Raw genomic sequence first — 16,214 nt, 5'->3', positions numbered from 1 at the left:
ATACTGGAGGGGGTTGTCCTGCTCTTCTCCAGGAGATCTTCCTGACCCAAGGATCAAACCTGTGGCTCCTATGGCTCCTGCCTTACAGCCAGATTCTTTACCACCGAGCCACTAGGGATGCCCACATGTGATTCTACAATTATCTCAAAATAAAAAGTTTAAGAAATCACAAGAAGTCCTTTTGTCAACAAAGACATATTTAAATCATGTTTCAGTGGACAAGGGTTCCAACACTTGGCCCATGTTTACCTCTCCTCAGGAAGAGGAGGGCGCTCTAACGACCTGGCCTACAAGTCCCAGCAGCAGCAGAGATGATGAATGGGTCAACGGGTTTTCCATTTGAGGCCCCAAATAGTCACAACTTTGGTCTTCTTTTTTCTCAATTCTTTCTTTGAAAAGAAAATTTCACTGAAGCGTGACAAAGACACAAAAAACATTAGGAGAATTTGGTTTAAAAAAAAAAAACAAGGAAAATAAAATGACAGGAATAAAAAGTTATTGAATGACATTCAGATCAGATCAGATCAGTCGCTCAGTCGTGTCCAACCCTTTGTGACCCCATGAATCGCAGCACGCCAGGCCTCCCTGTCCATCACCAACTCCCGGAGTTCTGAGACTCACATCCATCAAGTCAGTGATGCCATCCAGCCATCTCATCCTCTGTCGTCCCCTTCTCCTCCTGCCCCCAATCCCTCCCAGCATCAGAGTCTTTTCCAATGAGTCAACTCTTCGCATGAGGTGGCCAAAGTACTGGAGTTTCAGCTTTAGCATCAGTCCTTCCAAAGAAATCCCAGGGCCGATCTCCTTCAGAATGGACTGGTTGGATCTCCTTGCAGTCCAAGGGACTCTCAAGAGTCTTCTCCAACACCACAGTTCAAAAGCATCAATTCTTCGGTGCTCAGCCTTCTTTACCGTCCAACTCTCACATCCATACATGACCACAAGAAAAACCATAGCCTTGACTAGACGAACCTTTGTTGGCAAAGTAATGTCTCTGCTTTTCAATATGCTATCTAGGTTGGTCATAACTTTCCTTCCAAGGAGTAAGCGTCTTTTAATTTCATGGCTGCAGTCACCATCTGTAGTGATTTTGGAGCCCAGAAAAATAAAGTCTGACACTGTTTCCACTGTTTCCCCATCTATTTCCCATGAAGTGGTGGGACTGGATGCCATGATCTTTGTTTTCTAAATGTTGAGCTTTAAGCCAACTTTTTCACTCTCCTCTTTCACTTTCATCAAGAGGCTTTTGAGTTCTTCTTCACTTTCTGCCATAAGAGTGGTGTCATTAAAAACAAACAAAAAACCCTTTAAATACATTTCAGTTTTTTTCCAAACTCAATTATCTTCTATAGAAAAGGTAATGATTTTAACACCTCAAAGATAAAAATCCAATTTAATATAACCTCTATAAATACCCATATAAAAAGTCAGACCAAAATATGACTTTCCCCATTGAAACAAAATCCTAAAGTGGGGGAAAAAAAAACCCAATATGATGATACAGCCTAAAGACATGTGGTTCCATGCTTTCTATTCCTTTCAGTCACTTGATAGTGGGGAAGTATGAATGTCACGGACTAACGCGTTAGTCCCTTAATGACAAATGGAAGCCCCACTTTGTGTCGCTTACAAAGCCAAAGTACAGAGAATGTTGAGGGAACCTCACTTTACCATGTGTGTTCTATCCATTCTACTCCGCCAACACTTGCTCCTTCATCCAGTAACTTCAAATATAATAGGAACAACACTCAGATAGTCATTCTGAGGTTTCAAAGATTAAGAGTACAGTTTTGTAATTTCTTACTGAATTTCAAGTTAGAAGGATGTAAAAATAAATATGATAGGAGTATAATCATTTCAAAATACCAAGCATAGCCTTTCCTTCATCTTCTAATTCAAACCGAAGTGTCTGAAGTTCCTGTTCCATTTCTATCCTGAAGCCCTCCATTGATTCTCTGTGTGCATCTTTTAATGATTGAAGCTCTGCAGAATGTTTCTGTTGTAAATGACTTTCAAGAGCCTAGAATGAGAGAAACATACTCAAATTATTATGCCAGACTACAGGAAGGGAAATGCAAACAAAATAGAAAAAATACTAAAACTCATTATTTAAGGAAAACAGATCTCTAATTCATTTCAAGAAAACTAGATATAAGATCATCACCAGAAAATAAACTAGTAGGTTCACTTCAGCAGCATAATCATCGTGAATCAGAGTCAATATATAGTGTTTGTATTGAGACACAGACCCTTTACCTAGGGCAGTTTCCAAATGAAGCTATTTTCTTAAACAGCTAAGGAGATGTAAACCACCAAAAATTAACAAATAATTCTTCTGTGTGCATAGACAGACTCAGCAAAGAGGTGGAGGAGGGCAGATCAGGAAAGATCTCCTGATTAGGAAGAGAGGAGGGCTTTTACAGCTCTAACCTTAAAAAGTGTTTGTAGCTTTTTCCTACAGTCATCCTTTCTTTGCTCCTGCATTTGTGAACAGAAGCAAAAGCTCTGAGAGGATGTAACTGGAAAACTGAAGACTTTCACGTGGTTAGTTTTAAAAGCCTAACCAGAGGAACAGACTACGTACATGCGGCCAAGATAAGGAGAAAATATATGGCCACAAAGCTTAGGGTACTTCAAGTGTAGAGACAGAACTGTGCCAGGAAGGGTTTTTCTTACTGTAATCTATAAAGGTTTCCGAGAAAGCAACCACATTGTAAGTAGGGCTGTGTTTCTTCAATCACTACTCTAAAATGCTTTTAAAAATTATTATTTGGCTACTTATATTCTTTCTGAAACATAAAGTACAGGTTCCTTTGAATATAGGTAAAATAAAGGACTTTGAGTACAGGCAACATGACTTAGGGTTAGCTTGGCTACCTAATGACAGACAATAAAATTGCCATTTCTGATTTCTTCTGAAAAATGATTATAGTTCTGAAAAGACTTTGTATAAAATTAAAGTATGATATGTAAGCTTATGTGTTATCGTAATTCACAAATGGAATCCAATGAATAGAGTATTTAGCAATGCTAAGGTTGAATTATTAACCAAAGGAACCCCCTTGATTTTTTTGGACAGTATCAATAGACTAAACTTACTGTACAAGCAAATTAGTTGTTTTTAAGAGTATGACATTTTTCTTTTAACAATTTTTAAATAACATACCATTTCTTAAAATAGTGTCTATACCCAAATAAAGAATTAAAATGTGTATATGTAGTAACAGTATGGATGGTAAACATTATTATTAGTAACTTTTTCTATCACATCTTTATCTTAATTATCCATAAGGTCCTTAAATTGAGAAATACAGTGTTAAGAAATGAACTACACTAAAATTAATCACACTAAGGCTAAGTCCAACTAACGTTTTAACACAGAACTAAATAATGGATATGGGGAGATTCTGGCATATAATGAAACCAATAATGTATCTTTTCTGAGTGATCACCATATAGTGATACAAACAGTATACAGGGAATTGTACTATTTTTAAATGTCTCCAATTTCATTTCATTGTGAGTTCTGTGCATAAGAAAAAGCATGAGGGGAAAAAATGGAGATAAAAACTTTAAATGCTTTAGGCACATGTATCTTTTGTAGATCTAGACTAAAAGAAAAAAATTAAAAGTTGGATGAAAGGCTAAGTTCAAGACCAGTATTAAGAGATTACAGTGATAACAGTAATGACTAAATTTATGTAATCACTGCTAACACATGACAAACCAGAGCTTTAGTCACATCATGACCTTGGCCTTTTCATGGGAAACAGAAATAACATATGTCTGCTACAGTGTACAGTTAAAGGGAAACTGAAAGTCCTTCAGTCCTGTCTGACTCTTTGCAACCCCATGGAATACTCCAGGCCCAGGATACTGGAGTGGGTAGCCTGTCCCTTTTCCAGGGGATCTTCCCAACCCAGGGATCGAACCTAGGTCTCCCACACTGCAGGTGGATTCTTTACCAGCTGAGCCACAAGGGAAGCCCGGGAATACTGGAGTGGGTAGCCTATCCCTTCTCCAGCAGATCTTCCCTACCCAGGAATCAAACCAGGGTCTCCTGAATTGCAGGCAGATTCTTTACCAACTGAGCTATCAGGGAAGCCCTACAGTGTACAATTAGTGTATGTGTTTAATCACTGTGACCCCTACAAGAAGTCATAGCCTAGAAAACACATTGAAATAAAGCAATACATACTTTCTTGGAGCAAAAAATAAATTCTTTAGAATCGTAAGGTTAACAGTGATCAGGCTGTTGGGTTACATTTGAACGTATGTCACCTAAAACTTACTCTTTGTTCCTTTTCCTTTTCTTCTTCCATGGTTTGAAATGCAAGGACGTGTGCTTCTTTTAAAGATTTATGTCTCTGTTGATGCTGCTCCTCTAATTCTTCGAGCTCTTGTGTCAGTCGCTGTCGCTCCTGTGTAAACTGGGCTTGCAGTTGCTGCAGAGAGGTCTGAGACTGGGAAAGCTGCATCTCCAGATTCTGTTTCAGGAGGGAAATCTGCCACAGGAGGGCACACAAAGAGGAATAAATACAAGGACTATTTCACACAGTGCCTATTTAGGGGGAAAAGGCATTTTGAAGATATTAGCAACTGCAAAATAACTGCCTTAAAGTGCCCACTTAAAATGTCTTATAGTATATCCTAGATGGCTAATCTTAAGGTATTACCACTTTTATTCTGTTTTCAGTGCATGTGTGCTCAGTCGCTTTGGGTCGTGTCTGACCCTGCAACCTCACAGACTGTAGCCCTTCAGGCTCCTCTGTCCATGGGACTCTCTAGGCAAGAATACTGGAGTGGGATGCCATGCCCTCCTTCAGGGGATCTTCCAGACCCAGGGATTGAACCCGCATTTCCTGTGACTCTTGCATTGCAGGCAGATTCTTTACTGCTGAGCCACAGGACTGTTTAAGGCTGTGGGCTCTGAGTTAAAATCTTAGCTCTGCCACTTGCTTCGGTCAACACCTCACCAGGCCACGTGACAGAAAAGAGCATTTCTACACATAGTTTACTCGGAATAGTTCCTGCCATGTACAAAGATTAACTGCTCAATGAAAGCCAGCTAAAACTATTTGAGCATTAAAGAAGTACTCTTTAAACAGTTTATCAATTTAGAATTTAGAATTCTTGTGTAAAAAACATTTTTATTTTTGAATTTTGATTTAATTCAAAAGGATCTGCAGAACTTCAAGCTTTTTAAAAAACCACAAACCTCTCACAATCTTCTAGTTACAGCCTTGTAATAATGACAGGTACTTTTCTTTCACTATGGAGAACTTATTTGTTCCTTCTATTGAAAACATCACCCTTAATACATCCGCACTGCCTCTGTATGTTTTAAAATACATGCAGAAGTACATTAACCAAAAGAAGCACAAAATATGTATAAGCATCTGTATATATGTGTGTGTGTTCACATATACATTTGTTGAAACCATTTTATTTGATCTGTTTCTCTTCTCATATAACAAAACTATAAACTTGAAACTAGATGACTCAATCATATTCTACAAGTCTGAGGTTAACGGGAACTTAAAAAAAACAGATAAAAAGTTGTCAAATATGTCCCATTAAATAATAAGATGCTGTGTTTATATGTAGATAAAAACTGTTTCTGTGGCCAAGAAAGCTAATGGAAAGAAAAGACTTTAAAGTGACTTTCTGTAAATAAGAAAAAACTTTCTTTTGGTTGATGGAAGGTAGACATAGGCTGCCTCACATGTCTTACCATGAAGGTACGTGAGAAAGAAAATGATAGGCTGAAGAATCACCAGCAATGTAAACTGAGAAAGAAAAATGAGAAAGAATGAACTGGAAGACAGGAGAGGGCAGAGGCCAGCAGCAGGAAACAGGCACAGACTATACCGAGCTTCAGGTAAGTGACAGCTGTCTGGAAGGGTTTGGGACAAGGGCAAGGTTATACATCAGGATTAGTAGAAAAGGTTAGCACATGCCTTTGTGGAGAGGGTCAAGTACTGATGAGAAATGATACTACTGACACATGTTCAATCTGTTTTAACATATTTCCAAAGAAGTGACTTTACCTATTGAAAGTTACATGAATTCTACTCACTAACTTCCAAATAAGCTTAAGATTTCAGAGGTTATTTCCATGTTTAGAGTCATGGTGAACTGCAACACTGTGACCCCGAGCAACGCAACTCCATATACTTCTAAATGGCAGTAGCACTGACGATTTACAGCTCAAATAAACCCCGCGAACGTAAAAACTGCAGGAGAAAGGCACAGCAACAGCTAAGCCTTCCTTGTGGGAGCTGGAGGGCCAAAACAAACCATGTCATGTGATTTCTCACCATTTTGTGCAAAGAAAATCAGGATGAAATGAATACTAAAGACAACCTCCAAAGAAAAAAGAATCAAAAAAGGGTAAAAGGTAATCAAATGTGTGTTTGTGAACCCCAATGTGTAAAGTAGTAGAGTTAGCTGGTTCTTGAAATAGACAAGGCTCCTACCCACTCTCTTCCCAAGTTCAAGCCTAGTCCCAGACCCAGAATAGGGACCCATGTGACTGCCTTGTCCCTGGTGACAACCTACTAGAACATATATGAGAACATTAGGGAAAGACTACGTTCGTTACATAAAGAATAATGACTGATCCTATCAAAGCTATTATTAGGCCCCTGGCCAAGTGAGGACGAATTTACCCAGTGAACAAGCTCCTCACCAAGCCATCTGCCCTGGGATGCATCCAAGTCCACTCAAAGAAAAGTGGCATAGCGTTCTGATTTGTACACAGGCACCACACGGGCTAGTGGTGGCCCTGGATCCTGTCCTCCAATTAAGGGTGCATTTAGGTTAGTAAGAAGCCAATCAGTTCACAGCAGTGTAGCTTTTTTTTCCTGAACTATTTCAAAAGGTCACTGTATCAAAAAGAGCTCCCATATGTTAATTTGACTATAATTTGACTCACACTTGAACCAGTTAAAGACGAAATTTATAAAGAAGTACAACATTTAAAATTAATGAATACCACAGTTTTGTTAACAGTTATACATTTAAAATCTAAGCACACTTTTTAAACCTCTCCAGCTTAAATACTTTAAATATAATATACTTTACCTTGAAAGAACTCCAAAGTAATATTTTTAATTTTAGAATATATGATTAATCTTTATATTTAAGCAAATATAAAGAATATGCAAAAAGACATTATCATGCAATTTAGTCCTCAAGTATACTTAGTTTAGACACTTTATATTCTTAATTTTGAAAGCATATGAAAATAATATTAAGGCTATCTAAAAATCTTTGGATTCATGCTCAAAACAGTAACATTATTTGTAAGCAGGAAGCCTTTATCATGCAATGCAGCGTCAAAACTTATTTTGCTCTTTTAAAAATTAAATTAGTAGATGGCATTAAATTGTCAGCCTTTATTCAGCATGAAAATTATATGGCACTTTAAAGACAGAAATAATGAGCAAAGCAATGTAAAATGAGCTGTTTTATAGCTATAACTTAAACAGCAGAGTTGAGTACATTTTATGGAAATACATATTAATATAAAACTTCATTAATTTAAAATAAAACAAAGATAGACTTTGCATTAAATAGTCTGGGTAACTTACATCAATACTCTCATTACAGTATTACAGAAAGGCATTTGTTGAATAAATGAGAAGCAGTACTAGTTGCTTCAAATTATTTTCAAATTATGAAATATATGGTGTAAGTTTCTACACATATGTTGTAATTTTAAACCTTAAAGCTTTTTATTTTGCTGATTTTAAATGAACCAAAGAGAATATTTTAGAAAAAATTTTCATCCTAATTAAAAAATTCCCACCACAGCAGTTTATATATGAATTAAATAATATGTTCTACTAATCAAGAAGCACTTTGCAAATACTTTGCAGATACTTTGCAAATAATTTTAAAAGCCAAACTTCACTGACAGTAATTGCTACCTTGTGATCTCTACCACTTAAAATACTATCTTTTTGAAAATAAGGCTGTACAAATTTCAAAAAGACAAAATTAAAGACATATAGATACATTTTTCTGAAGAAGGGAAAGCTTTACCTCTTTCCAACAGGGCGGTTTCACAAAGATTCTGTACCTCTGCAATGGTGTTTGTGGAAATCCCTCAAAATAGAAACTGAAATATCAAATCTGAGGTACTGGATACGATAGGATGTCAACATGAGATACGTCATTCACTATGTACGTCCTACTTACAACCTTTGGTTTTTTATGCACTCTAGTTTTCTTTACCCCTAACAGAAATCTTACTATAGAAATGAAAGAATACAGAAAATATACAAATAGCTTATGCTCAGAACAAAGAATATCCTGAGATAGCAAATGTAATCTGTGGTTCTCAAACCTGGCTATATATGGGAATCATCTCTGTAGATTCTAATAAATGTATTTGCCCAGCCACTGACCCTTGGCTATTCTGATTAAATAGGTCTGGAATTGAGCAAAGACCACCTAACATAATTTCTAACTACCAAAGTAATGTGTTCGTTGTGAAAAAAAACTTCTTTAATAAAGGAGTTTATAAAATGAAAGGGAAAGTATGCTTCCTTCCCTTTCCTCACCAAATCCCAATCCCTAAGGTTAATCAATTCTAACATTTTGGTATCCCCCAAGACTCTTTTTTTTTTTTGCATTTGCATATGTCTATATTTATTTATAAATGACAAATAACAGTCTGGAAGAAAGTGCACCAAATTGTTAACAGTGTTTTATTTTAGGCATGTGTCTCCCAAGACTCTTATGACTTCTCTCTCTCTTAATGTCCTGTTTTCTTTTGCTTTTTTTAAACTATGTTATGTGTAAACAGGTGGATGGATGACTTTCATCATGTAGAGTGTACATCTGGCATGATATGACAAAAATTACTTGGGGGCCCCAGGGCACACCTCAAGAGACCAGAGCTTAATGTCCAAAGTAGTTGAAACAGAGACCCATGGGGCTGCTGTTGGAACAAACATTCCCTATGTCTTAAACAGAGAAATAAACATCAACTTCCTTCATGAAACCATGAGGGTATCAAGATCCTTAGGTGTCGCTATCGTTTTTCAAACACTCAACAATATGTAGCTCCCTTCAAGCTGAGTATACTCATGGATTTACATAATGATGGTTAATGATTTCTCTACTAGGGAGACGAACAAGTTTGGTTTTAGAGGTTTGCTTTTCCTTTCATGGGGTCATTTCTAGGGTATACAATCCATGATGTGTAGGAATGCCCCCATTCTTTTCAATGACTACAGATAATGCAAATGGCAGGCACTGTTTCTTCTTTCCCAAATGCCCATCTCCCCCTTTTTCTTTCTTCACAACGAGTTGAACTCATGAGTTTGTTCAGGAACTGAATGAAAATCCCGATCTTCAAGAAGGCAGGCCCCTCTCCCAGCACCAAGGAGTGATTTACGACTGGGATAAGAAAGTCACAGTAACCTAACTCTAAGGTTGTATCATCCCATCTTAGTTAATAAGCTAAAAGGAAGTATGTGGAGAATTTGGAGGAGGGGGAGAGATTTTATTTCCTGATTAAAAAACTGCTTAACGGAGAGTCTCCTGTGTTAGCACAGTTGTTCAAGAACATGAAAGGTGGAGCTGTAGCAGCCAAGTTGCAACCATGACATGACAAACTTGAGGTCCAAAGGCTAACATATTGAACATGGCAAAGGAGAAGAACACAAAGCACCTGGGCACCTCATTAAGTATCTTGACAGCATGAGCCACTGTTAACTGGGTGTTCTGCTGCTTAAAGCCAAATTCATCCTAGTAGACACCATTCAAAGTATAAATACACTATAATTACTTTAATCCTTCCTGATGAAAATTCAGATCATCTCACCTGATTTTGCTATTACAAATGTTGTACCAAAACACCCCAAAATAAATGGCCTAAACACATACTCATGTGAGTCTATCAGAAGGCTGAATCACTCTTTTTGAAGTTTCACAGATGACTTTAATGCAGTCATAGCTGAGAACCACTGCTCTGGAGTTCATAAAACTAAGACTCTGGCTGCTTCTTTAATGAGAATCGTAAGGCAACGACCAGATAAGTCTTTGAAGCCCTGGTCTTTTACTTGTCCTCTGCTCTCAGTTCATTTTATGCGATCAAGGAGGAAAACAAACTATCTTCTTCAAGTAATATTACCTACGGCCTTTTCTCCTATAGTTTTGGTCAATTTATCATGATACTGGTGAACAATTTATCTAGTGATTCTGTGTGTTTTTGAAAAAGGCTGTCATATAAATTATGATTTTTTAAAAATGACTTGCTTTCCAGGGTAGAGGCTTCATGTGAGAGGGTTCATTCATTTTTGTGAAAACAAGAAAAATGAGTAAGAAAAAGCAATTTGAAAAATAGGATGTTTAAGTACAATTTAATTTTTCAATAAATTACAGGTACGGAGTTGTGGATTGTGTTGAGCCAGAATACTTGTTAATTTTGACAAGAAAGGTCAACATACTACTACGACTATGACTACGACGACGTCACTTCAGTCGTGTCCGACTCTGTGCGACCCCAGAGACGGCAGCCCACCAGGCTCCCCCGTCCCTGGGATTCTCCAGGCAAGAACACTGGAGTGGGTTGCCATTTCCTTCTCCAGTGCATGAAAGTGAAAAGTGAAAGTGAAGTTGCGCAGTCGTGTCCGACTCTTCGCGAACCCATGCATTGCAGCCGACCAGGCTCCTCCGTCCATGGGATTTTCCAGGCAAGAGTACTGGAGTGGGGTGCCATTGCCTTCTCCGAAGGTCAATATAAATTATTAGAAAGTCTAAACCACATGATATTAATATTCAGTTCAATACTTTCAAATATATAAAGCAACATTAAAAACCTCTATAGGCCTAGTAGAGGACAGTAGAATAATTTATTACTATGTCAACAATTTATATAAATGCTCAAGTAAAATGTTTGAAACTGTTTGAATATTTTAATTCTTTCTATCGTTTTCCTTTTTAACCTCTAATTTGCTATTTTTGAAGGGCCTGGCTAAGAAAAGTCAACTTAAGCTTCTGAAATTATGACCATTCAGGAAAATACTGAATCATCCATAATTTTCTGGTATTTTCCAAGAAGACCTGTAAACTGAGTTTATTGATTGAGAACCACAGTAATGCCTACTTAATGCCCTTAAGATATTTTTGGAATATTTCCAGTCATCCGCTCATTCTTAGTTGAAAAATAAAGAACAGAGGCATCAACGATTACTTGTTCTCTTAGAACAAGACAGCATATAGTGGAAACTTCTTGCATGGAAGGCTGGCTAAACAGTGTGTGGAGGGGGTGGGTAGCTCTCACTTGGCTGAATGATACTGACAAGGTCACATCTTGTTTGGGAGATGTCTGAGTGAACAGTTCATCCTCAGTGACTATGATGTTACAAAAGAGAACTAATTAATGGGGATTTCATTGTGTTACTGACCTCTCTTGCTTATTTTGTAGGAGATAAATCAAGGCATTCTCATTCAATTACTAATACATTTAAATTAAATAAAATTGTTTTTATTTTAATGAACACCTTTTCATTTATAACTCTTTAGGGGAAAGTGACTGTGTTGTCACACATATTTTGAAGTACAACTCAAACAATTTTTGACAATAATCAATCATATCTTATTTGGCGTTATTTCTATCCCAATTAGTATGCATGTCAGAAAGTCTGGATTGATACAGCAACCATGCCCAAATTCTTACTATGCTCTATGTGATTATTAAAAAAAATTCTAAATGTAGCCTTAGTTCGCCAACATTGAGTACCACTTTAAAACACATTAAAGAAAATGGCATTAAATGTATTCATGTATTTCTAATTTTCATATAGACAGTAAAGTTGAACATAAAGAACAGATAAAAATTTTCTTGTACAGTAGAAAGAAATTAAGGAGGTAGGAAGACACAGTTTTGAAATATAAAAATTTCGCAGGACCACTCTAGACTCAAGATTTGATTCCTCTAGGTCAGGAACTGGCACATTGGAGTCTGTTTCTATTGCCCATGGGCACTTCCATATGACAGAGGCCAGTGGGTGTCACAGACACTGCATGACCCACAAAGCTAGAAATATTTATTGTCTGGTCTTTTGCAGAAAAAGCTTGCTGACCTCTGCCCTAGGAGATCAAGAAAAATATTCAAAGATGCTTACCTCTCTGCTAACTTATTTTAAAGAACAAGTTGGGCACGAGTTCGATGTGAAAATAAATCTCATTTTTCTCTTCACATGAAAAGAAAAAAATTTTAATTATCGTTTAAACGCAATATTACTTTGAAGCTTAGTATCTGAATTTTTGAGTATGTATAAGTAAAAGAATAGCACTGCCAATTCTTTGGAAAGGGATTTACTCCATTTTGCTTTAAATCTTTTAATAATTGTAACATTAAAATGTAAAATACATTCTGAATCTATGAACCTGCACAACTATCTGATACTCTTAAGAAGTCAATTGATTCTACTCTTTTAAAAAACAAACTAACAAAAGAAGAAATACATTTACATTTATTTCCATTTTTTATTAGAGTCAACAAGTTGACGGTTTTTCAAAATATTACTATAGCTATCAATGCAAATATTAAAATAATGAATTTTATATCTGAGAAGTAAAATCTTGCTTGGCTTTAAAATAAAACGCATGCTTATCAATACCGTGTGTGATAGGCGTGTGCACACACGCAAACGAAAGGCTGAAGGCTAGAAGCTTTGCTACTCATATACAACATATCTTACCCAGGCCAAAAAGTGTATTTTTTAATATCACAAGTCAAAGCTTTCAAGCGGTGATGATGTTGATGCAAAACCAAAAGTGCAACATGCCCTGTGTACAAAGTGTAAGTGCCGCTCACTTACATTGTTGATAGATTTATGCAAAGCTTCCCCCAGAGAGTGCCGCTATGAAAAGATCACAGGAATAAAGGGAAACATTCAGAAATCGACTAAGTGAAAGAAAGAGGGACAAAAAGGGACAGTAAGACATAGAACGTTAATTATAATATGCTCAAGAAACAAGTAAGTTGAAAACAGTTCTGAAAAAGAAATCAGACAAAAAGAACTTTTTATGACACGCAGTCTACATTATCTGTAGTCCTTTAAAACAGTGTCTGAGGCTTACGGGCTTGCAGACTTACCTCTGGAAGACACCAAAGGACAGTACAGGTAAACCAGAGGTCAGTTTAAAAGACCGTGGTTACTGAAGCGCCTGGAAGGAATATTACCGTTCTAAATTCCTTCCAGAAATCTATAATATAATGCCTCAAAGCATTCCACTCAGCACTGGAGTAGGTCCTAGAAGGATTTCTCTTGTGAGAAATGAGCAGATGAGAACTGAAACACTCACTTCACTGACTACATAATTTGAGGGCTAAAAATAAATATGAGATAATCACTGAAAATGTAAAGATTGAATAATAATCTGGTTTAGCGTAAAAGTTCAGGGGAAAGGAAGAAATGATGCCTTTTTATCTTTTCAACCCTATTTCCTAGACTGTATTTGATAAAATTATATATGACCTGCGTTCATTTTTTAGTTCACTGAAATGCTGAGTGATAAACCACTGGAAAAACATGCTCTCCCTCCCCTAAATATGGGGAAAATGTGATTTAATTTTCAATTGCCTCATTTTTTGCCTTCCAAGGATACAAAGTAGTTATTTTAAATTTATATTACTAATATAGGAAAGTTCCTGCAAAGTGGCTTTTACTGTGGACATTAATCAAATTTTCAGATGGAATATAATTATCTTTTCCCCCATAATGTGAATATTCCTTAATGTTTACAAACTAAAGATAGCTTTTATTTGGTAAACAATTATTTACTAATACCCTAAGACTAATTTAGGTTATAGTTCACAGAGCTGAAAAAAATAAGAAAAATTATTAACTTTCTGTTTGATCATTCTATAACTTTGCAGTTTAAACTCTCATACTTTGAATTTTATTTTATTCTTTCTTCTACTCATAATATTCTTTATATACTAATGAGATAGTTCTCCAGAGTTCACAAAGTTTATGAAAATCCAAGGGTTTTTTTAGTTTTTTTTTTTAACCTTTTTATATTTCACTGAACTGATATCCTCGTACTAGAAGTTAATCTAAAATGAACGTCATTTACTTATGAAATAATTTTTTCATTCTTTAAAGTATCATCAGACAAAAAAAGTATGTATGTTATTTAGGATTCCTGAACTAACTGATAAATTAGACCAATATTACAGATCAGAGGTTCTTCAATAGGAATTCTAGATCTTCTGTGAGAGAAGTATATTTGAACATCTGGAATCTAAACTCATATGGTCACTACCTCTGTCCTCATATTGCTGAGGGCCATGGAAATATCTAAACCAAAAGTCCTGGTCCACAAGCTGTGAGCTGGGGTGACTTACAGCACAGACCTGGCGACAGCAATTAGAAGAGGCACGGCAGTGGTGATGGGTCACAATACCCTTACTGGTGAGTACATCAATGAAGTAACATTGTTTTGTTTAAAGAATTATTAGAGTACTGTTATATTCTAGGAAGTACAGAGTGATATAGAGAACTGAACAGCATACTGAACAAACATACATAAATTAAAAAGTAAGAAAAAGTTCATGATAAATAGGATTTTAAAAGGTTGATGTGATAAGGAAGTGACTAGAGGTGATATTGCGTTGATGGTAAAAAAAGATCTTTGGAAAAAAGTGTCATTTAAACTTAGTGAAGAAGTCAGCCACAAAATGAGATAATTGGGGGGAAAGAGTGAACAGGCAGAAGGATTAGCTCAAAGACCCTAAGGTGTCAGTGAGCTGGAATGACTGGGTGTGTGGGGCGGGGTGTGTCAGGCTGAAGTGAAATAGGACATATCTGTTGTTTAGTTGCTAAGTCATATCTGACACTTTACGACTTCATGGACTGTAACCCACCAGGCTCCTCTGTCCATGGGATTTCCCAGGCAAGAATACTGGAGTGGGTTGCCATTGCCTTCTCCTGGGGATCTTCCCAAGCCAGGGATCGAACCTGAGTCTCCTGCATTGTAGGCAGATTCTTTACTGCTGCGCCACCAGGGACTAAAGAGCCTTAATTCACTGGGGACCCCTGAAAGAATTTTAAGCAGGAAGATGGCACGATCTGATTTACATCATAAAAGATTACTTCAAGTTTGTGAGGGGAAAAGTGAAATTGTGGGAGCTAAACAGAAGGCTATTATATGGTGGCTTGGATTAGTATTTGCTAAGAGAGACAGAAGCAGGTGGAACTGGGATTTGTTTCGGAGATAGAATAAACAGGATTGAGATTACATGAGAGATCAGAAAAGAGAGAAAGCAAGGATGACTCTTCAGTTTTTGTTCTGAGCAAAAAGTGCAAGGAAGTGAAGACGATGGGATAGGGATTGAGAATCAATACTTTTGAGCCATACATGCTAAGTCTGAGATGTCTATTAGATAATCAAGTGACTGAGTTTGGGTGAAGACAACGGCTGGAGATTTAACTTGGATTTAACTGGAAGTCACTGAACTATACAGACTGGGCTTCCTTGGAGGCTGAGGGCAAAGAATCCGCCTGCCAATGCAGGAGACACAGGAGACCTGGGTTCGATCCTTGGGTCGGGAAGATACTCTGGCAGAGGAAATGGCTACCCACTCCAGTAGTCTTGCCTGATGAATCCCCATGGAGAGAGGAGCCTGGAGGGCTGCAGTCCATGGGGTCACAAAAAGTTGGACACGACTGAGCAACTGAGCATGCATGACCTATAGATGGTATTTAAAACACAAAATGGGCTGAGATTCCCCCCAGTAAAAGTTTGAGAGAATACTGGATGAACTAAAAATCTATATGCAAATGTATTGTTTGGCAAGTATTCTACAAGTATTCTACATACCATTCAGGTATGACCTAAATCAAATCCCTTATGATTATACAGTGGAAGTGAGAAATAGATTTAAGGGCCTAGATCTGATAGATAGAGTGCCTGATGAACTATGGAATGAGGTTTGTGACATTGTACAGGAGACAGGGATCAAGACCATTCCCATAGAAAAGAAATGCAAAAAAGCAAAATTACTGTCTGGGGAGGCCTTACAAATAGCTGTGAAAAGAAGAGAAGCAAAAAGCAAAGGAGAAAAGGAAATATATAAACATCTGAATGCAGAGTTCCCAAGAATAGCAAGGAGAGATAAGAAAGCCTTCCTCAATGATCAATGCAAAGAAATAGAGGAAAACAACAGAATGGGAAAGACTAGGGAT

At 37.0% G+C, this 16,214-nt stretch overlaps 1 protein-coding gene across 5 annotated transcripts in view; it reads right to left on the bottom strand.

Annotated features, from left to right (window-relative positions):
* The window catches only part of FAM184A (family with sequence similarity 184, member A), a 72,721-nt gene that overhangs the window by 20,020 nt on the left and 36,487 nt on the right, over positions 1-16,214 (bottom strand). For 3 of the 5 annotated variants that reach the window (XM_010861796.1, XM_010861793.1, XM_010861795.1), the window contains exons 9-11: positions 12,843-12,884; positions 4,293-4,505; positions 1,867-2,020 (exon numbers count right to left, since the gene is read on the bottom strand). In XM_010861796.1, coding sequence (XP_010860098.1) covers positions 1,867-2,020; positions 4,293-4,505; positions 12,843-12,884 — 409 coding nt within the window. The remainder of the gene's footprint in view (positions 1-1,866; positions 2,021-4,292; positions 4,506-12,842; positions 12,885-16,214) is intronic. The other 2 variants (XM_010861797.1, XM_010861794.1) reach the window with 1 other exon arrangement.

The sequence above is a fragment of the Bison bison genome, unplaced genomic scaffold (assembly GCF_000754665.1).
Source record: "Bison bison bison isolate TAMUID 2011002044 unplaced genomic scaffold, Bison_UMD1.0 scf7180017864473, whole genome shotgun sequence".
Lineage (NCBI taxonomy): Eukaryota > Metazoa > Chordata > Mammalia > Artiodactyla > Bovidae > Bison > Bison bison.
This window is presented reverse-complemented; position numbering and strand designations above follow the sequence as displayed.